This window comes from Osmia bicornis, chromosome 7, assembly GCF_907164935.1.
Source record: "Osmia bicornis bicornis chromosome 7, iOsmBic2.1, whole genome shotgun sequence".
Lineage (NCBI taxonomy): Eukaryota > Metazoa > Arthropoda > Insecta > Hymenoptera > Megachilidae > Osmia > Osmia bicornis.
The window spans coordinates 4,546,329-4,568,653 of NC_060222.1; the positions used below are offsets into that span (position 1 = coordinate 4,546,329).

Genomic DNA, 22,325 nt, shown 5'->3' on the forward strand with positions numbered 1-22,325 from the left:
AGACAGTATCTACGTACATGCTCTTTTACATTCAATGGAGCCAGGACAATGAACTTGGAAAAGCAAGTTTTCCATGTTTTTTCGCCTTGCGAATCATGGACGCGTTTGAATATATTTTTCTTTGCGACAGAAAGAGGCTGGTTTTGAAATGACGATCTTTTTGTATATATTACTGGTAGGTACGATGTCTGGACAATGTGTATTGTCAAAAATGATCGAGAATTTATGAAGCAGAGACGGAAAGTAGTAAGCAAGACGTCGATGAAACGTAGCTTTCGATATCGACAAGGTGGCTGACATGGACGATGGAAATTCGCATCGACGGGACGTGTCGATGAGAAAAATTGAAGAATTGAATTCCAGCGTGAGACGTCGCTCCAAGGATACCGAGGCTACTTTAAAAATCTTTTCTTATCAAACTTATCGATGCTCCGTTACCTCGATACATCTGTACAAAATTCACTCGAAATATTTCAACTTTATAATCTGAACAAAATTAATGACCATCTTGTAATTAGATAATTGTCAATAAAAAAAAATTTGTCCGTCGAAAAGCGGAATCGTTGTCGTTGTTTCTAATTAATTTACGTTTAATCGCGTAACGAAGCACACCAGCTGTTTCCTTCTTTTTTCTATATTATTTTATTTTAACATCTCCTGTAATTTGTTCGTTTTAATTAATTTCCACGGGGCGGAGCGACGCGACTATACGTAGAATTCGTTACTCTCTCACGCGCATTATACGGGGCAAATAAGCATATATAAATAATGAAGCCGACGATGCGCAACAATTTAATTACAACGTTCACGCGGATTTCTTCCCCCGAACCAGGCGCGGTGTGTGTTCCGCGGCCCGGAACCAGTGTGTAGGTGCATCAGTAATTACGACAAAGACGGACAAGTGCTGCTAATGAACTCTTCATTCGGCCCAGACTACAAATAATTTACATCCTCGGCCGGAGGAGATGTAATTTCTATCACAATAACGCTTCTCGCCTTCCGCGAAACTGTAACGCTCGGTCCGCTAGCAAATCGCGGTACTCGCTGAATAAACAATCCTGGTCGGACTAATTGCACGTGAACGAGTGGAATTTTCAATGCCAGAGGAAAATTTCTGTTCGCTCGAATTACCGAAAAATTCATTATTTTCTCGAAAACGAATTCCTTAAAATAGAATTAAAAAAGGTTTTTAATTTTATACCATAGAAAGCTTCAGGGAGAATAAATATAATAATTTTGTGCAATCGTTAGATTTTAATTAAGATTGTTTGAAAAGAAGAAATATAAGCAAAGTAGAAGCTTTCTTATTCCTTTCTAAGATTCTAACAGTATAGAAAAATTATTTTCGGGAAACTTATTTTATTCGATTTCAAACAGTTTGGTATCAACAAAATTTAAGTAAGAAGGTGAACCATCGTCTCCTTTTTATTGTCGATAAAATTCTATCAATTTCTAATTGTGTATGTTTGGTCCGGAAGAATTCAATGTCTATAGTAAATGTAATTCGATGAACGGAAGTGGAAATAGAAAACAGTAGATGAAAATGTTGCGATGGCACGAGTCAGACGTCGAATACTACTTAAATTTCTGCGGTTAGGCCTACGTGCCGACGGATCGCGTCTCCCGTCGCGCGGCAAACCATTTCTCCTGCAAACTTCGTTTCCTTCCCTCTACAGCTGAATATATTAAATTGTTGAAATCTCGTTTAAAAATTTCGGAATAAAGAAGGTTTAGACTACTAACTACAGAAAAATTTTCTTTCTATCTAAGCGAATGAAATGCATAATTATTCCTATCTAAACAACTTTCAACCCCCATTGAAAATTTTTAATAACTGACGGGATAAAAGTTATCGCGACTCTTTTTTATCTGAAAATTTCGCCCCAACTATATCTGTTGGAAATAATTATTTCTACTTTTAATCATTTGGATATTGAAACAGCAGCAATTTGTAGTTTTCCGAGTGCAGAATTCAAAGTTGTAAGCTTATTATTATATTCTGACGATACTAATGTTCAATCTTAAGACATCCTGATTGCAATTATTATACTCGTTGGAAGTTTAATAATTTCCTTTGAGAAATAGGGAAGCAAACATCGTTTGAATCCAACCACAGTGAAAATCTGATCATTCCCAACGATTCCCAGGGCTGATTGCTACGCGAATCGAATTTCCACGTTCCGTGGATCTTGGACGACAGGCAGTTTTCCGAACTGTACGAAAAATTTTCATATTTACGACGTGTTCCATTATGCGGTTGGCGAGTTCGAGCGGAGAGGTCCGCATTGAAATCCCGCTGGACAAAAGTTGTGTCGTCCTGGACGTGTCCAAATATTGTCGAGCGCAGATGTCCGGCCTCGGCTTTTTACAATAAGAACACGTCCATTCAGGGACAGGTTACGCGCGGAAAGTTTTCGCAGCATCCGGAAAAATATTTTATTCGACCGGGATTGGACGTCGGGCGACGTTATTTCGAATATAATCAAGAGGATGTGTAGTCGATGCTCGATATTCAAATTTTACCCTTACAATACTTCTGTTTGTAAATAGGAAAACTTTTACAACTGAATTTATTTAATTTATAATAAACTTAATTAAATATCAAACATGCGTTCTGGGCTCTCTATTCTACCACACCCAAAGTCTCCCCATAAAATCCGTGAGAAAAAATTCCAAGGATCCAGATCTAGCTTTTACCAGAAAGATATACAGCAAACACTAAAGAAGAAGAGCAAAGGAAATAAAAGCTCTAAACCAAAGAGAAAAACAAAACCAAAAAAAAAAAAAGACATACCGATGGAAGGATCCTCGTATCAGGCGTCGATCGACGTGCCCCTTTTTCCCTCGCCCAGTAACGCGCCGAATCCTCGACAAAGGGAAGATAATAAAAAAGGGGGTGGCGAAGGAGAAGACGAAGGCGATCGAGAGAAAGAAAAAGCGAGTCCGGCGTGTAAACTGCGTAACCTGACGCCAGGCACTGGTGGCAAAAAACTAAACGCAGAAAAGGCCAGGACCCCGGGTCCGTGACGGAGCAACGATCGTGAACTATTTCGAAAACCATAGCCTGTAACACCATCTCTTTCCCGCTCTTCTCTTCCATCATCTTCTCCCCGTTTCTCCAACACCCTTCATCCCCCTATCACTTGCCTCGCTTCGCCTCGCCTCTCCTCTCCTCTCACTGTTTCTACGTCCCCGCGAATTGGTATTATGGTGCAACCCCTCTCGAACGTTGATGCGGTTCGATTCACGCGTTGATATTTCACGCGAGCCGCGCATTTCCGCTCGGCGAGGAGGCTATGTCGGTGCCGTGTGCACGCGCGTGCATCGATACAGGCAGCCCGTTAATGCGTCGAGCAGCCAGCTAAAGAGGAAGCGGTGAATTTCGACAGAAAATGTTGAGAAAAGGAAGCGACGACGCGAGAGAGGGTTGGCGTTTGGGGGTGGGGTTCGCCGAAGGTTTCAGAGGCACAGAGGAACCGCGAAGAGGAAAAGTAGGGGAGAAAGAGAAAGAGTGAGAGTGAATAAAGAAGAGGAGAGTAGAGAAGGTAGCGTGAAAGAGAAGGATACGCGTCTGCAAAGGAGAAATCATTAAAAAAATCCGAAAACAAAGGAGAGGAGGCGTGCCTCGAGCCAAGATGGCCGTACTACTGGCGGCCCGGAGGCAGGAGCTTTTAATTAATGCAAAAAAAGCGAGGGGTGAACGATGGGAGGGGGCAAAGGAGTCGAGTGTACAGCAGCGCCTCCCGATTTCTACCAACTCTCTCACTCTCTCTCTCCCTCTACGCTTTTTACCGCCCATCGTTGCGGTTCTTTTTTTCCCTGGAAAGTCACAAAAATACCGATCGACGATGCTCGATAGATCGTTCGACGCGGCGTATGTGGACGACCCGAGCGACCATTCTCCCAGACGTCTCTCGTCTAACGTCCTGATAATAATCGAGACACGAAGAGGGCTGCCTTTTCGCCCCGACTGTACCGCGTAATGGGGTAGATGTGTGCTTTGTGTGCACCAGCCCTTCGGGAGTGTTACAACGGGTGGGGATATCCAAACAGGGGGTGGGGACATTCGTAATAACTCGACGTATAGACCCTGCCACGTTAGAGACGCCTGTCTAACGTGCATCAATTTCCAATTAATTTTTCAGACGTTAGAAAATTTATTCGTTCTTATCGAAGATACTTTTCGATGGAGAATAATCGAGTTATTTTTTGAATTTCTTTGTAGAATTCATAAAGTGGCAAAAGACGGAGTGGTCTCTTCGTATAGAGACACCCTTACGCCCGCGCAAAAATCAACATGGCAGGGAGGACGCAGAGATGGCGGCTGCGGGCCGACTCTCGCCTCGTCTCGATTCGTTTTCTCTCGCCCCCTGCGCCACCGGGAAACACGATTATCCGATTTAAATACGAAATCGCGTGGCCCGCGATTTCACCGCGACCGAAAACTAAGTAAATCGGTGCTAAATAACCAGCTAACGAGCCGACTTACGGGGCTTCTTCGTCGCCGCGAACCGGTGACTTCACCGAGGCTGCTCGTCGCAAATCAACAAATTTGCATCGAGTCCTTGGTCCAACGCTACAGGGCGGACTTTTACTGGTTCCCGGGGAGGAATTTGGGAATTATTCTTCAAGGAAGCTTTTTTTTGTTATTCATGAACTGGGGGTAAACGTTCTCCAGGGGAAAACAGGGGAAACGATGGGCGAGAAGGGTGGCAAAGTTAGAAAACACAGTCCCTTCAAACTTTCAGAAATGTGTTTAATTTTATAACCAACATTAAATTATGTTACTTAATAATAATATGTAAATGTTGAAGAAGATTTTAAGGGTTCTGTCGCAACGATTTGTCAATTTTATATTTTGATAGAAATATTAAGTACTTTAATTTTCTTTATTTTGATTTCGACTTGTCAGGTTTGTTAGATCTCTTGTTTGCGAGAGCTAGGAGCCCTTATTTCTGATCCTATCGCACCCCCATACTTCAAAACCACAAACCCCTAACCGACAGCTGAGATAAAACGAACCCTAACAAAGATTTAGAAATTAAAGGCTGATTTAAGTTGCCTTCCTCTTTTGAAAAGTCTGGAAAAATTCTAAAATACTTATCAAAGTCTCTACTACATTACACAATCATTCGTTACGTCAAATATTTAAATTTGTATTTAATAAAAATAGAAATTCAGAGAGAAGTTCAGACTCGCTTAAGATTACCATCGAAGGGGTTGAAAATTAATCGCAGTACCGATGTATTCTGATCTAATTCTTTGAAAATTGTGTTGGTTGATTACCGAGACTTGTTTTTCCTTTGTTAAGGATGAATATTTAACAATTGTTTCGAGGATATTGATAGAAACGCATCTGCGCGAGAATGAATGTCTCCCTCGGAGGCGTTCCGCCGCGTCCTCCATCTTTCTTTCCTTCCGGAGGAGAACGCGTTCGCCGTATTAAAACCCTCGGTCCTTGCAACGACGACTTATGGGGGTTGTTTTCACGTGACCATGTTCAATTACTTACCGAGCGTACGTCGGTATCGACGAGGGAAAGGCAAGACTTCGGGAGGAAGGTGGCTGCATCGAGGGTTCGGTAGACCGGAGCCATTAGTAGAAAAATATTTTCCAAGGGGCCATTTCGAGTGCCACCAGCGTAAACCCTTTAGGGCTGCTACAGGACGACGGGGGTTATAAACGACTTACGTATGTCGATTGAAAGCTTAATGACAAAATGGCGACACCGACAAGACGCTCCGGATGAAAATACCCCGCGCGGGAAACTATCGCGAGATTGTCTTTCGCAACGCGATACGATCGTTTCAATTCGCAATAAAAATATGCAAATCTTCCGCTAATCAACCCCTAATGAACAAATGCTCTAGGATTAACGTGGTGGATGCAGGATCATTTTGATCCATAACCAGAAGTCTAAGTTTAGGATAAATTTGACCAAGAGTACTGTAAAATTAATTATTTACATTAAACGAAAATTAATTTAATTACAAATTGTTTGCCTCAAGTTCTTCGAAAGCAAGATAAGATTTCCTTTTCCAATTTTTTCTTTTAATATCAAGTCACAAAGTTTATTTATGCTATGTGTAAAGGGTAGTAAAATTTTAATTTTCTTTTTTCAAAGCGGAAACGACAAGAATCAGGACAGAAACTTATGCATAAAGTATGATCACACGCGACGAAGGTCGTGCGTTCTCAAGATGGCGACCGACACCCTCGAGTCGCGGAGGGCGCGTCTACGCCCACGGGGGGATGATAATCGAATGCAAAAATAGGGTGCTCGGTAATGCTGTGCTCGCGGATAAAAAAAAAGAGAAAAACTTTCTTTCACACGATGCACCGCGAGCTATTGTTGCAGATACCATTAAACCTTAAACCCGTCGGTTTTCGTGGCACCCCTGGATATAATGACGAGCAGCAGTACTTAACATATGCGCATAAATCTATTATTAAAATTCACGTCCTTTGTGTCGACCACGTCGACATTTTTATTTCGTACCCTATACACCGTACATATGGAGCGTTCGTGGAATCTGAGGAGCGCATTAAAAAAAACCGCGCCATCCATATGCCGTTTGCCACTCTAATCATAGCTATTATCGCGGACACGTCACGAACACCCCCGATCCACCCCTACTTTTAACCCGCCATACCCCATTCTTCTCGCAATACACCGACGTGTTACGTTAATGACCCGAGGCGGAAAGAAAAATCATGAACGATCGTGATTCTTCGTATACAGGGTGATTCTGGTAACGAGGACGCGTTGGAATAATTTTCTGTATGCAAAGATAGAGAAAACAATGGAAGAAAATTTGATTCGCTTTTGTTGCAAATTTTCTTTTTCCTATTATAATAAACGTATTGATATTTTGAATATCATAAACTTCATTAAATTCATGTTACTAATTGCAATTGACAAATTTCATCTTCGAAAAATCAAGGCGAAAAATATTTCAAATACGATTTTTCGAGCTGTTCAAAGAACAATAATTCTTGACTCTCTACAGTGTTGGTAAAAAGAATACGGACATCATCGAAGAAATTGCGTATCGCCGTTAAATCAAGGAAAAGTCTGGTATAGAAGGAAGAAGAGAAGAAAACGTTCGTTCGCGGTATATCGAAGAGTACAACACACAATTTTCCTCGAACCACTAGCTCGCTACAAAAGATGTCTTCTGCTTCTGACAAGCATTCAGTGGAAAAGGAAGAGAGGAAGGAAATTCCTCGCGGAAGCGAAAGGACATCGGGCAGGACGGCCAGTGCCTTTAGGATCCTCGGACGAGGGCACTTGACAATGGCCAGGACGAAACGACTTTTCCGCGTCGGACCTTTGACGAGGCAAGCTCTCCCGTTTCTATATACCGCATCACCCGCACTCGTTTTATTCTCCTCTACCGCCCTACCGGACCCTTTTATTCCAACGGCTCGGAGAAGGAGGAGGCGGTGGCAGAGGCAGAAGCTCGCGAAATTGCTGATAGAAATTTTAGCAATTTCCCAAATGGTTCCTTTCTTGTCGAGAAATCGAGCGGTCAATTAAAAGGGACCACGAGGATCTCGTTCCCTTCGTACGAAAATGGAAGCTAGAGGGGTCTATTTCCACCTCCTCCCAAGAGTTATGCTGCAAGTCGTTCGAATTCGTCTTCGATCCAATTCCTTCGACGCGATTTTTACCATCGTCAGAGAGGGATCTCTTACCTTCAGATTTTCTATTGTTGAGATTTCCTATCGAAAGGGGGATATCTAGGCTTAATTTAAAGAAATCTTTAAATAAAAGAAAAAGAAATACCTATCGTTACCAATTACTCTATTATTAGCAGATTCATTTCACTTAATTAAAAATGATATTCATTCAAGGTTTAATATCCGAATATCGATACTATTGCTGGTAGAATATTCGGAGTTTCCGGCATCGTCCGAGGTAAGAAGAAGAAAAATTGCTAAAGAGGGACAAACGGGGAATGGTAATAGCTCGACTGTTTGCAGCCAACGGAGCATACAGCCATTTTCTATCAAGAGTTAGCTCGTTAGCGTTTAAGCGTAATTGCATCACTCGTAACCAGCGTGCCTCGAGGGGGTTGAATCGCCTTGCAAAGTCGCGTGAGTCATTTTGATTGGATCCAGAAATTAAGGGTGGTAAAATGGCGGCAGCTCGAAACTGCCGTTGGCGAGGAATCCGGCCCACGACAATGCCAGACGTGAAATATTACCAGCGTCTTGTAACTTTTATAATTGCAACCAGCTAACGAGTTAGCGAATACCATCCACGACGCTCTCTCGTTGTTTTTAATTTATAATCGTCCCTGATTTTTGCCCGACTGCTGTTCGCGAAAAGCAATCGGCGCGACGATCGTAAATTTTTAAACAGAGGAATATTTCGAAAATTTCTTTTTCAATACACCTGGAAACCAACGCGATATTTTTTATCTAATTTATAGAAAAGGAAAAAAGAGGAGATGAAAGCAAGGTTCCCGATGTTGGTCCCGTTGGCGGGCAATCGAGCGGCGAGTAATTCTCGAATTTAATAAGGAACTCGATCGAGGATCGTTAATAGAATGAACGGCAGCATCCGAGTATCGGCAGGAGGGGGGGGTGGCGGAGGCATCGAAATAGAGCGAAACGTGGCAAGACGTCGTCGATTCGCCGAAGGATGTCAACGAGACATCCTGGTATTTTATCTCATTCGATTATCGGCACGAGGTATTATCGAATTTATTATCAATTTTCGACGAACGGCAAATTTCCCGGGGCTAGGAAGACCTTGCCCCGGTGGTTTACGGTGATTCCCTTACCCTTTTTCAACCGGGGGACTCCATTTCTATCTCCAGTCGACCGGAAGTCTCGCGCGAATGGCTGCTCAGCCATTTCCGCACGAAGAAGAAATCAAATGAGCGAACGATGGAACCCGCCGGGTAGGGGCTGTTAGGGTGATGTACTAAAAAGATAGGCTCCAAGGAAGGGATAAGGGTCCCCTTCGGCACTCTTACCGTACCCTACCAATAATTTTAGAGAATGTTTCAACGTTTCTTCTTCCTCGATCCTTTTTTTCTTTATTTTCACTCCGGAGACTTTCGTATGTGTTCAAAGGGAAGAACACCTTTCACCGTGATTAACATGTTCACCGACGTGTAAATCAACAGCAATTGCTAGGTAATTGTATCGAAAATAAATTGGATTTGAGAAAAAGATAAATTTCATTTTACGCTTATTGTAACGCTGAAAGGTACTTTGGTAATTTTCTCGTTTCCCATTGTGCGCGATGTATGAACATAGTTATCCAACTAGGATACTCCTCGTCAAACAACAAGTTACGGAATAAGCTATTCCGAACTAACTTTAACGAGAATATCACGGGGACGCGTTTAATAAAAGTCATTACAACGGAGTGAAGTTAAGTTGCTCCTCGTTCGTTTCTGCTTAAATACAATTAAGGAACTTCTCGCTGCTCAGAGCGAAATTGCTTTATTTGCTAGAAGTGTCATTTATATCTGTAGACGTTACGCTGTACGTGTTGTATCGTTGGGAACGAAGAATGAATTCAATCTATTCAAAACGACGAGAGGAGAAACAATTTAATTCTTTCTAGCGAGGATAAATCATCGAACGTTTAACCAGTTTCTCTCGCAATTACCGTTATTTTCAAGATCATTCTGTAGTATTAATCACCCATTGCAATTTGTACGTTTCGATTAGAAAAATATAGAAAAGAGAAATAATAAGAAACGAATAAGAAGGAATAATAAGAAAATAATAGCAAAGAAAATATAAAAAATCGAGCTTCGAGCTTTCTTGAATCATCGAACTGAATCATCAAACCCACCCCCGAAGCGAACCATCGTGAAGCGATGCGTTTCGACGGACCGAAAAACCATAAGGTACAAAATACCTTCCTAATCCATTATCGTAGAATGCACTTTGCCTGGCTTCCAGCGAAGTTCGCATCCCGCATGGTATCGGGAATCGTCAAGAAGAAACCGCCACCCCCTTCGCCCTCTTCTTGCTCGCTATCTAGCCGAGTTACCGGCTACCATGAGAGGAAAATGAGAATGTGAATGGTCGACGCACGGTTCCGTGTAGACAGGTGGATGATAAGTGCGCGTAAATGACACGCGTGTGCAGGAAGGGCTGGTGGATAGGGGGATGGTTCCATCCGAGGAATATCCGAGGGTAGGGATCCTTCGTTTCAACTCGTAGATACGATGGGCAAGGGAACTTGTGAAATGGTGGTTAGCGGATGTGTGCGCGCGCGAGAAGATACGAAGGACAGAGACGGATAAAAAAGGGAAAAGATAGAGATGGGACGCGAATGGTGGTTGTATGGGACCCGTGCGACGGTTTGTAGCAGGAATAGGAATATGAATATTCCTGGTGTTGGCACAGCCTGCGGGATATATATTCAGGGCCGAGTCAGCCCGCCCGCGGTAAAAAAATGCTCGACAATGCACCGAGGGGTTGCGATTTAAATGCAGTCCACAGCGATTGGTGAACCGATGGGGTGGTGGGCGTGGCCAACATGCCTTATGATTTTATATGTAGCCTCTTGATAGCTCCAGCTATCCCCCTCGCTTCTAGCCCTCCCTTCTACCGTCTACTATCCGACCGCCACCCTCTTTTCGCCACCCTCTGGATACCCTCTTCCTCCCCCCCCCCCCTTTAGCGCGGCGCATCAGGCTGCATCCGTTCGAATGCATAAAATACACGTAAGTGCGAGCTCGCTCTCTTCGGCTCGAGTGTAACGCGCATAATAGATGAAGAAAAGACCGGGAGTCTTCTTATGCGAGTGTGTGCAACGAGCGTGTCTACGAGAAGGGAAAATGGAAAAATATTTTTCCATTTCACCCTTGCCGATGGGTACCCTCGACGCTGTTCAGACAGGCACACGTGACTTATACCTACCGATGCTTGCACATCACAGGGTCAGTTCTATTTGGGCGACCATGCGAACGGACTTTCATTTTATGCTTCTGTTTTCCTTTCTACCGAGGGATTACGCTTTTCTCCGGCGAGATAACGTTCGATCTCCATTTTCCTCGCATCTTTGAACGATGGTTGATCGATGGAATACAGTTTATGACGTGGAAACGGATTAAAAAGATAAATATAGAAGAGCGTATTTTGAAATAAAAATGAATAAAATATTTGAAAATCTCACTCGTCTAGACTAGAAACTTTCTGTAAGGTTTAAACAGGATTTCTCTAATAGATTGTTTCTAGCAGTTGATAAGGATAAATCCAATTGCTAGCATGGTCGCTGGAAATTGGTATCCGAGAAAGTTCGTAAACTTCTTAAAGGGAATCGTTCCAGGATCCTGGTACCGCCATTATCGTTCCAGCTTTTAACAAACCTATAAATTTCGATCGACCACTTGACCAGAGAACGAAGTAATATTCTAATGAATTTTCTATCCCTCAAAGGTTATCTTCCTTTTTTTCCATCGAGGGCGGATTGTAATCTCGTTGCAAGATAACGCGATGGAAGAAGCTTCAACTACCACGTGGTTCGATGCAGATTGCAAGGCTGAGGATTAATAGATAGCGAGTGTTCGAAGGGCCCTCTTGCTTCTCGCGTTTAGCTGTTTCAGCACATTAATATTCATACCTCCTCCACCCTCGGTAACCTCCTCATTCTTTCGTTCATCCCTCGCGAAACCCCCCTGAGAAACCGTCTCGTTCGATTCTCGCCACGAGATGCAATTGCAGTTTTTCGAAAATTCAAGTGTACAAACATTTTGCCCTCGCCACCTGACCGGGATACATCGTAAAATCGCTGGTCTGTCAGAAAGGGAGGCTGTCTGAGGACGATTCTCGAGGACTTCCGATGGTTCACCGTATCGAGCTGAACTATTTCGTCTGTTAGAGGGTAGATCGACAGGGTGCAATGCTCGAGTCGATGAATTGATTCCTAAAAAGGTATTAAAAATTGTGAAACTTAAGCAAACAATAATATTTTCATCCCCTTCGTGTACGATAAATGAGAAAAAATCGTATTTAAACAGGAAAATTTAATATCGCAGTTAATTTAACCCATCAAAGTGAAGTTTATTTGAGATAATTAAAAGAACGGGATAATCACCCTCCATTTTTCAAGTGTAAGTTTGAAATCTTGATACAAGGAAACCATAATAAGCGATAAGAGATTTCGTAACGGCACGTTGGCGGAAACTACCCCTCCGACTTTACATTTTTTCTCGTCGCCAGTCACGTCTTCACAAGCGTACGGAAAGCAGGGGTGAAAAGTAGAGTTACTAGCCTAACTAGCGTGCTTCCATGTATGACACTACACGTGTTGAGGCCACTAGAGGCACAAGTACCAGAAGATTTTCCGGGTTTGTTAGTAGAGGCCTGTTGCATCTTCGCTGGCCTCGGGCCACGCTGAAAAATCTCTGGTAAGCTGGCTCGCGAATGGGGGAAGAAAATGCCGAGAAGAGCCAAAAGCGACAGACTACTTCTTTCCCTCTCGGGATACTCGAGACACGCGTCCTCCAAGATTCTAAACCGCGATACTGGAACCGAACAATGTCGACCATTGTCGAGTGTCTTGTTTCTTGTAAACTCTATAAGCATTTGAATCTCCCTTCGAATACTTAACAAAATCATTTATAATAAATTAAAAAAAGATTCAAGATATAGAAAAGTGTTTAGACAATGATTTTTTACAACCATCAAAACGTTTCTCAGCTTTTCAATCCCTTGTCGAACGAACGGATCTCGAAAAAATAGAAAACAGGAAGAGTGACCGACAACTCTGGGCTGTCTTTAAATGACTAATCAACGGGTCGACCGTAATTATGGGCGTGAGAATGTCTGGAGGAACATATCACGTTAACTCTCTATTCAGAAACGTCGATTCAGACTAACCTGGCATTAACGACGAAAGAATTATAATTATGATCGAATTAATTTTACAAATGCTGAAGAATTTTATACTAGTTTTCCTAGGTTCAAGTTTCCATACGAAAATTTCACGTCAGGATGAAAGGGCAAGGGTATAGATGATCGAGGGGGTGGAAAGAAAATAAAAGAAGAATCTTTCTTTTTCTTTTTTCTTCTTTTCACAGCAAAGAGGCCCGAACGAAAAGCAGCACGTTTTCGCACCTGGCCCTGGACTTTGATCTTTGGACAAACATGGCTGCTGTAATTTCGTCGTTAAGAGGGCGTGGCGTGTGTGATACCATCGTGGCGGCCGATGGGGGTCGTGCAAACAAGAAACGGCACGGAACTCTTCGGGGGGTTCTGTGCACCCCTTTAGAGGGAGGAAGGTCCGTCCGAACAGAACGGAGAGAGAGAGAGAAAGAAAGGGTCAGAGAGCGTAGGTGTATTGGTACCTGGCAGGCATAATTATTTCTTAGCGGTGGCGCGGCCCATTGCTGCAATTAAAATGCCGAAGAAAAAAAAGAACGAGATGCGGTAATGAGAGCGTTCCATACGGTACGCGACGTCCCATTAGATATTTCGGTGTGCAGCCGCGGGAAAATAAACCGAAATCGTTACGAGAATCATTATGGCCGGTTCTCTTTTTTAGCCGCGCCAACATTTCTACGCGTTCGATGGGCGCAATGAAAAATAATATCGCGCATCTGACGCCGACGCCTCGTTTCAATTCCTCTCCAATGTACGGAATCGTTCGTGGAAATAACGAAACGAGATGTAAATGCGTTTGTTTCTTCTTCCTTCCCTTTTCTTTCTTTTTCCTTCGCCAGCCTTTTCGATTTTCTTTTCTTCTATTGAATAGGAAAGAACGAGAGGGTGGTTTGAGGGTTGCCGATTACTCATCGCTAGTTTGCGACAAATGAAACGGCAGGAAGGAATGGTTAGAAAAATAATAACGACGCGTGTTGGACGTTCGTTCGTGTTGGATATTCGAAGAATATGAGTAAATCGAGGGAAAGATTGATGAGACAATTATGACTGGTAGAATCCTTTTTTTTTTCAAAACGAATCGCTCGAGAAATAACGAAACGAGATGTAAATGCGTTTGTTTCTTCTTCTTCCCTTTTCGAACAGGAAGGAACGAGATGGTGGATGGGGGTTGCAGATTACTCATCGCTAGTTTGCGAAATGGAGGAGGGATGAGAAAAATAATATTGATGTATGTTGTTAGAAAAATAATAATGATGTGTGTTTTTCATTCGCAGCTGCGTATTTGAGCGAAGAGAATATGAGTAAATCGAGGGAGAGATTCATCAGACAATTACGATGGAATTTTTTTTCAAAATGAATCGCTCGAGAGATAACCAAACGAGATGTAAATGTGTTTGTTTTTTCTTCTCATATTTTCCATTTGAATTTTCTGTTCTATAAGAAAAGATGGTTGAAAATTACCGATTATTCGTCAGTTTGTGATGAATGAAATGGAAGGAAAGATGGTTAGAAAAATAATATATGTTGTGCATACCTGTATTCATAATTCGTAATAATAAAATTAATTAAACAAATGCAATCACTTATAGAAAATTAATTTTTTCTCGTCCCAACTTATTTTCCCGAAGACCTTTTACAGGATCATAATCGTGCATTTCCCACGACAGATACGATGTTTCCCGACACTCTGATTTTCGACCGGTTATTTCCCAGCAGTGGACCGGCTGGCTGGGAGCGGCGATCGAATTTCGAGGGAGCAAATTCGTGTAGAGTTTAATAAACGAGGAATCGTGACTGTCAAGGAATCGGCATCGAATGATGCCGAGCGAATCGAGCCCGGAGGCGTCCATGGGAACGCGTTGTCTCCGAATAGGGCCAATCAACGAGGACAGAAGGACTGCGACTGTTGGCGTATACCAGTCGAGCCTTAATTGGATCGTATAATGAGCGAATGACGTGCCGACCCATGGCCAATACCGGACGTGCTTAGACCGAAATTTGACACGGATGACAAATCGGGCCAATTTCGACAATGTCACCGGGAAATTTTCCTCTCTCGTTGTCATGGAATTGACTCGGGGCAAAAACTGAACTACACGATCTGATATTTAACGTTTAAATAAATTATTTAATTTATCGGTAAAGGATCTCCCTTTAAATAAATTAAATTTTCCTGATGGATATACACATATTTTAATTTATGATATGAGAAGTGAAAAGAAGATTAATCTTTTGGTAGAGAGGAAGAACGAGACGATTGAATTGCCTAACGTTTCTACAATACGCTTCAATCAGTTACTACAACCAAATCCCCATCGTGGCCACGGACGAAGTAGACAATAAAACGTAGGAAAACTTGGCGGTGACACCCTCGGCCATCCCGTCAGAACAGTGAATGCGTTAATTTCTCTTTCAGCATGGCAAGAAAGCGAGCAACGTTCGCGGAAGAGCGCGGGGGTTGGGTCGGGATACAAAAAGACGCGGATGCTCTGGGAGAGAAACTCATAAGTATTTCCTCTCCGGGTGGTTTACACGCCGGATTGGCATAATCTCTCAAATGTCTCGTTTCCAACGATCGCGCGATGTCGTTACGTGGGAGGAAACGAGAAGGAGAGGGTCTCGTTGATTCGATGTAGAGGTGTTAACGTTAACGGTATGCGTGCGCTCTTCTCTGTTCTTTCCCCGAAACACAACGTCTTCCGTGTGTCTTTGTGTGCGAAACGACGCGGCGAGCGTGCAAAGTCGACGGAGCTTCATGGTGGAAAAGCGATCCTTAAAGTTTAATATTTAACGAGGGCTCGCTCTCTCCTTTCGTTCGGGGTGTAGTCGACGGTGGTCGCGTTACTTCGCAATCAGCCCGTCGAAAAAGTCGTATTACGTATAATTCCTTTTGAAGCCGTATCCGATGCACCATTAAGGGCAGCCGCGATCTCTTCGAATCTTTGATAAATTCCGGAATATTCATCTTGATGGCGGGTTAACGGGCCCGATTCCGTTCGCTCATCGCGAAGAAACCCGCGATCATGCTTGACCGATCAAAGGATTAACCCGCTCCGATTTCACCGACTGTCACCTTTAATCCTGTAGTTTTTCTATCGAGAGAACCCACGCGATCCTGATGCAAAATAAAAAAGATGCGCCAGGTGCGCCTCGAGAGATTACGTCTCGGAAAAAGGGAAACGTTCGAGGAAAAACGTTTGGAAATTCTGCTGTTGAATGAACAAAGACCTCTGCGCGTTGATGATAGTAACACTAGAGAATTTCAGTGATTGAAATGAAACAAATTTTTAAGCAACACCGATCAGGCTCGACGTATTTCCGTAAAACGCGAATAAATTCATCGTTTGGTAGACGGGAATGTTAAAAGCGAGCTATTAAAGCAATTTCCCGATTGTCCCCGTGAAAAAGCGTCCGATAAAGTATTTATAATAATTTGATGATTCCGGATGAACGCGATGGACGATTAACGCTACTGGAAGGGGATGATCTGGCATCGACGATGATCAACGAACCACTGCTTTCTGTGCTTTCGTTATTTTTTTACAATTTCGTAAAAATCACCTCTGTCGACTGATAAATTATAGAAACTTATCGTCGAAGAATAGAAAACTATTCGTTAATCGAAATATCGAAGGGATGGAAATAGCAATTCGTTTCCTCGCGGAAACGCTTCTGCCCTCGCGGCGTCGAAGCGTCGTCCTGCGAGTGTTTCCAAGCACAAAAGGGCGCGTGTGTGTAATTTGACGGTATTGTAAAGCCGCGACGCGACGCCGATCTTCGCGACGAGGAAGGACAGACGCGCAAAATGGTGCTGCCGAGGATTTCATGGAATATTATTTCTCTCTCCGGAAGAGGGAGAAAGAATTGACCGGAATTCAGTTCGATTCCCAACGTGCAGACGGCAGCACGTTTGGAATTACCGACCAAATGCATGCTGCCATCTGTTCCCTACCCGTGAAACCTCGAAATTCACTAGAGATTTTGGAAAAAAAGACTAGATTTTTCAAATCGAAACTCCTCAAAAGAGTACATCGATCACGAAACGGTCAAGCGGATGATTAATTATCATTAAAGATGATTTAATGCGGCTTAAACTATCTTGATCGTTACTATTCAGATGATTTCTTGATTTAAAAGTTACTAGGATAATACGTTTCTTCTCTGCCGCCGGGTTGTTTTGACCCTTAACGATCTATATAGCATGCACCTTCATTATATTTGTAATTTCGCGTTGTTATTAATTTATATTAATCCAGAATAAGAAAGAGGACAAGACTTTTCAGTCCATCCTTGTGTATTTCAATTATTATAAGCGAAAGATTTAATTTAAACAGAAATGTCGTTTGTGTTTGTATTATTTGAAATTATTGTAGATATGCAAATAAAAGTAATATTAATCTTACCTGTTAGTAATCTCCTGTCGTCTTCCGTCGAAACAGTCCAACTTCCTTTAACCCTTTCACAGCAAACAGCAGGAAACAGCGATAAAAAACTAGTTTCCATGATATTCTTCAGTGTAAAAATTCTTCTTTTCACTCGATACACTTACTATGCTCACACAACCGTCTCACTTAGCTGCTCGAAGGATACTACTAGAAAATGTAAACAGAGTTACGCTCTTATACCGAGGCAAGAACTTCGTGTTGTTCGCTCGCTGTATCGAAATCGTTAATCCCCTAAATATCGAGTCGAGCTTGGAAACAGATTGTATTTCAAAGCGAACAATTAATTTTGATTAATGAATAATAATTTATAGAATAGCGTTCTCCACGGTTACGTTGCTACACATTTCCAATTAAGTTTTCCATTTACAAAATGGAAAATTAAAAATTTTCCAAGCTTTCCACTTACAAAATTAAAAATTCTAAATTTTCCAAGTTTTCCGCTTTCAGAACTTAAAATTTTTAATTTTCCAAATTTTCCATCTTTACAAAAATATTGAAAATTCCATAGAACTTCAAGTTTGTCAAAATTGCTCACCGTTTACCGGACAGAGACAAGAAAATAGATCTTCCTACGATGACACTCATCGGATCGTCTTGTTTCTCGCTCCACAGAAGGATACGCAATTTCACGCGTCATTTAGATGCATTTAATGCCATGCATCTATTCCTGAGATGAACTAGAACGAGATAGCACGGCGGTTAGCAGAGGGAGCATCGTGAGAAGCTCGAGTGGTCGCGGATACTTAAGGGCTCATGGAAGGAAGATTAAGAGAAGGACTACCAGTTAGAGGCGATGACTGGGCTGACTTTTTTTGAGAGGCAGAAATTATCTTGTCGTCTTTCTGACGAGCCCTGGGTGGTCCACGTTCCATCATTCAGAATACCACGAAACATTGTTAACCGTTCGATAAATTATATTCAAAAGGAACGTCTTTCGTTTCATCGAAATTCTTCTTAATTTTAAAATTATTTTCATTCATGACTTCAATTACTGTATACCCTTTAAACTGTTCCTTCCATTCTGAAAGATGAGAAAAATGATTAAAATAACATATTTCACTGTGTAATTAGTTAAACGATCGCTCGGTGCTTGAAATCGGCCTATGGCTTTCAATAGCATTCAAGATGGTAAATTGTAGTCGTCTCAGGAACAAACTTGCCAATTCAGCAAACATTAACGGGAGAATAGTGTGACGAAACTCCGCGGATGGTAATCAAGCTTTCCTAGCATCGTAATTACGGGAAGCGAACACGTCGTTGCGATAAACGACGATGAAACTGAATATATTTTCCTAAACGAAATTACTAACCGAACCTGTATTCGTCATTTTATAATAACGTTAGAAAAATAATAAATACTTTTTACCAGTTAAAATTACCAATCGATGAGATATAACGTTTGAATGAATAGCAGAGAAATATTGGTCTCTTAAAATAATAATCGTAGGATTCTGCTTCGGCGTCCATCGCGGCTCAACGATCAGGATCAGCAGATTTTAATGGCGTCATATCGTTCGCAATAGTGTTATTCAACCGGAGAAGCAGCTAAGCCGAAAGAGATCCAGCTCGTTCTAAGAAGAAGAAGAAGAAGAAGAAGAAGAAGCTCGGCTGGGACGCGAAGAAGATTGAAGCTGGTAGTCGTCGTTCCTTCAAGGAAAAGGATACTTAGGATTAATCAGGGATGCTGTAATTGAATTTAACGTCCGAATTGAGTATTTTCGCTTACAAAGAGCCGAAAGAGAGCGTGGGCCGGGCTGATCGAAGAGAGAAGGCTCGAAGGAGCAGCGGAGAAACGAGAGGACGAGCTGTGTAATTGGAAAAGCTTCGGATTAACAATTTTGCAGGACTCGGCGAAAACGTTGGCGAAAAGAGGATTGCCAGAGCGACGAGGATCCTTTTCGAGGTCGAGTTTGTAGGTTGGAAACACGGTCGAACGAACGGAGGGGCACCGTCGACGTTTATCGATGCTGAAAGTGGGCCTCTTCGAGGAAATCGAGTTTGAGAAATTAATTTACCAGCATTATGCATCGATCGGGCTTCCCTCGGCCACGTTTCACCTGCTTCTTCAATAACAGAAGATGCGATTTTTCGGACGATCTCTCCTCTACCCTCAAAGATATTATCTTTAACTTAACTTGTCGTTGTCTTAATTCAAGCACGAAAACAACTATTAAACACGTTCTCTGAAATTCACCGATCACCTCTTCTTTCACCGAGATCCTCAGAAAGGACATTCACGTGTGAGTCTCTCTAAAGAAGTAAGAAATAAATACGGTCAAAAATTACAATTTTGTTCATACACTACTCTAATTTAAGAATTTCCTCAGTTTTCGAAGGAAAATTATTTTCTGAAAAGGAACGAGCATTTTCCGACAGATTTTCATTATTTCATAAAATTTTCTATCCCCTTTCTCTAGTTAATCGTCGCGAGGAAAACGGGGCGAGCTTCCGGACACCGATTACGTTGTAATATCGTGAAATTTCGAGGTAGCTGAAGCATTGCAACTAATTTCATATTTCCCCCATGCCCTGTGCTCGTCTCAAATTTCCTCTAGTGCGGGATAAATGATCTCGACTGGTATCGTAATTAGATAAATTAACAGCGTGAGTTGAGGCAGCGTGTTCGTGAACGGGAACACACGGACGGCCGCGTGAACAGGAACAAGAGTGGTTTGAGGTCTAGTTATCCGGAACTAGGATCGCTGCATAGTGCATCGACTAATTGTAAATAGCGCGAGCCGCGGAATAAATGCTCGTTAGCGTGCTAGCCAAAGGAATTTAATCAATTTCCGACTCACCTGTTCGCCGGACAATGTTTCTTCATTTCCATTTCCGCTGTCTGTTATCACATTTCTTTCTTCTTAAAATTCATTCTACAAAAAAAGAAAGACAATTTTTAGAGACATTGAAAATAATACTTGAAAATATTTTTCATTTTTAACAAATTAATGAATAAAAATGTAGGCATAATAAATTTTGAATTAATCCTTAATTGGCGATTTACAAACTATCAGGTACATTGTATATTTTTCTAATTACGATATAAATATAAAAAATGCAGGATTTGATGATTAAAATATGGAATGAAACGGAAATTAGACAGGAAAAAAAAGGGCAGTAAGGAACTAGATAAATTTTAATATTGCAATTATAAAATTACAAGCAAGTAAACTTGCAATTTTACCTGGTACCCTCGAATTTATGGAAGAACGATTCCGAGGAAACACATTTCCAACAAATTTGCTAGCATTAACGAGCGGCAATCTCACAGTTTACACTCTTTGAACGTCGCGAGGGCAACATCAGAAGGTTATCACCCTTACGTGCCCCGTTTCTCCAGTCCGGCATATGAATATCACGGTTTCCTTCCGGGAAAAACGAACGAAAAAGTCATTGGAACTTTGAGAAAAAATCTTGATCGTCGTAGAAGAGTGTTGCGCCTGATCGCCACGCCTGGAATCCTGTTGAAGGAGGCTTAAAAACTCGCTCCGAGTGTCGCGATCTGGCCAGATGAAGATATTTGCGCTTCTGTCTGTGACACGGTCGCCCTTACACGACAGAACCAGTCAGCACAATGCGCTGAATTTAGAAGTACAATGATCCTATCGTTAAGTTAAGAAGCAAGCAAGTACTCGGATCTGCAATTCGTTTGAGAGCGTTGGACGATGAAGGGGTGCCCCCTTCGCACGCTCCTGTCCTAAACGCTCTTCAACCCCGAGATTTACCAGTTTAAGCGTTTTTTCGAATCCTTCGGTAACACTCCGTAAGACTCGGTAATTGCAATTTCAGGGAACCACAGGGTTTTACAGTCTGACGTTGCTTCACGAGATTCACAAGATTGGGGAACGATTTCCGCGCCAAGTCCTCGCGAGCAAACGGACACTCGTTCCCACATTTTTTGCTAACTTTTCAACCACTTTTTTTCAAAAATATATCTTTCATAAGAGAAGCTCCTTTCGCGCAATTAGTATTCAAAGAAATATACATTAAACAGGCATTGTTGTTAAATTTATTGCCATTTTAATATGTAACACTAAAATTTTTGTATTTTCTTCCTTTGTATAATTTATTTCTAACGGAAAGAAGTTTTCTGCTGTATAATTAGCGTAAAAATAATTAAGATAATTTGGAATTCAACGTTGCTGCAGTATTTAATATGATTTATTATAAAATTAGCACAATCAAGGGGTAAATTTTGCAAATTCTATTTTATCTTTGAAAAAGAATGTTTCTTTTGTATAATTATTATGTGAATAAATTAGGAAATTGAAATTCAGATTACCTTGTACCGCGGAGTAGGCCTAAATGATCATATTGTTTTGAAACGAAGCTGCAGAAATATTTTTGTATAGTTTTCCTTTGTACGATTACTGCATAGAATCTGGAATACAGAAAATTGTATTATTTCGAATTGATCATTGCGCGCATTTGATGCAGTCTTATATCCCATAGAAGGACAGTACTGAAAGCGTGCAATAATTTCTTAATATAAAGAGCAAACGAGCGAGGAGCGAAAATGAAGGGGTTGCTCTTATACTTTTCCTTGGCTGAGAAGATGAACGTAGAAGCTCCGAGATATTTCAACGAAACAAAGCTTGGAATACAAAACCTCTCTCCCTCTTTCTTCTTCCCGTACGACGAAAAGATTTTTTTTCGCCGATAAAAAGACTATCTCAGCTTCGGTATTATGCTTCTTTGGTGTTATCGTTGGCGAATGTTAGACCGGCGTGAATGTCCTCGTATCGTTGGCACGTTTCATCTGAAAATGCAAATGATAAATGTAGCTGACGGGTTCCCTTTCGCGTAGATCGTCTCAAACAAATTTTCGAGCGAAGTTTTCGTTGAACTCTTCAGTTTCGTTTCACTTTATTCATTTCGTACCTTTTTCTCTCTTAATCTTCCTTCGTTGTAGGCAATGAAATCAGGCCTAGAATGTAAACTCTTCTTGTGAAGTTCGATTTTATTTAATTCTATTGTCGTTTGTAGCATTAGATTGAAAAGTTTGTCGTTAATATCTTT

At 41.8% G+C, this 22,325-nt stretch overlaps 1 protein-coding gene across 3 annotated transcripts in view; it reads right to left on the reverse strand.

Moving 5' to 3' along the window:
* The window catches only part of LOC114872741 (trichohyalin), a 46,612-nt gene extending 29,166 nt beyond the window's left edge, over positions 1–17,446 (reverse strand). For 2 of the 3 annotated variants that reach the window (XM_046286339.1, XM_029180305.2), the window contains exon 1: positions 17,265–17,445. In XM_046286339.1, the coding sequence (XP_046142295.1) occupies positions 17,265–17,364 (100 nt within the window). In that variant the 5' untranslated portion in view covers positions 17,365–17,445. Of the gene's footprint in view, positions 1–17,264 lie in introns of all 3 variants that reach the window. The other variant, XM_029180358.2, reaches the window with a different exon arrangement.
* Positions 17,447–22,325: the final 4,879 nt, after the last annotated feature.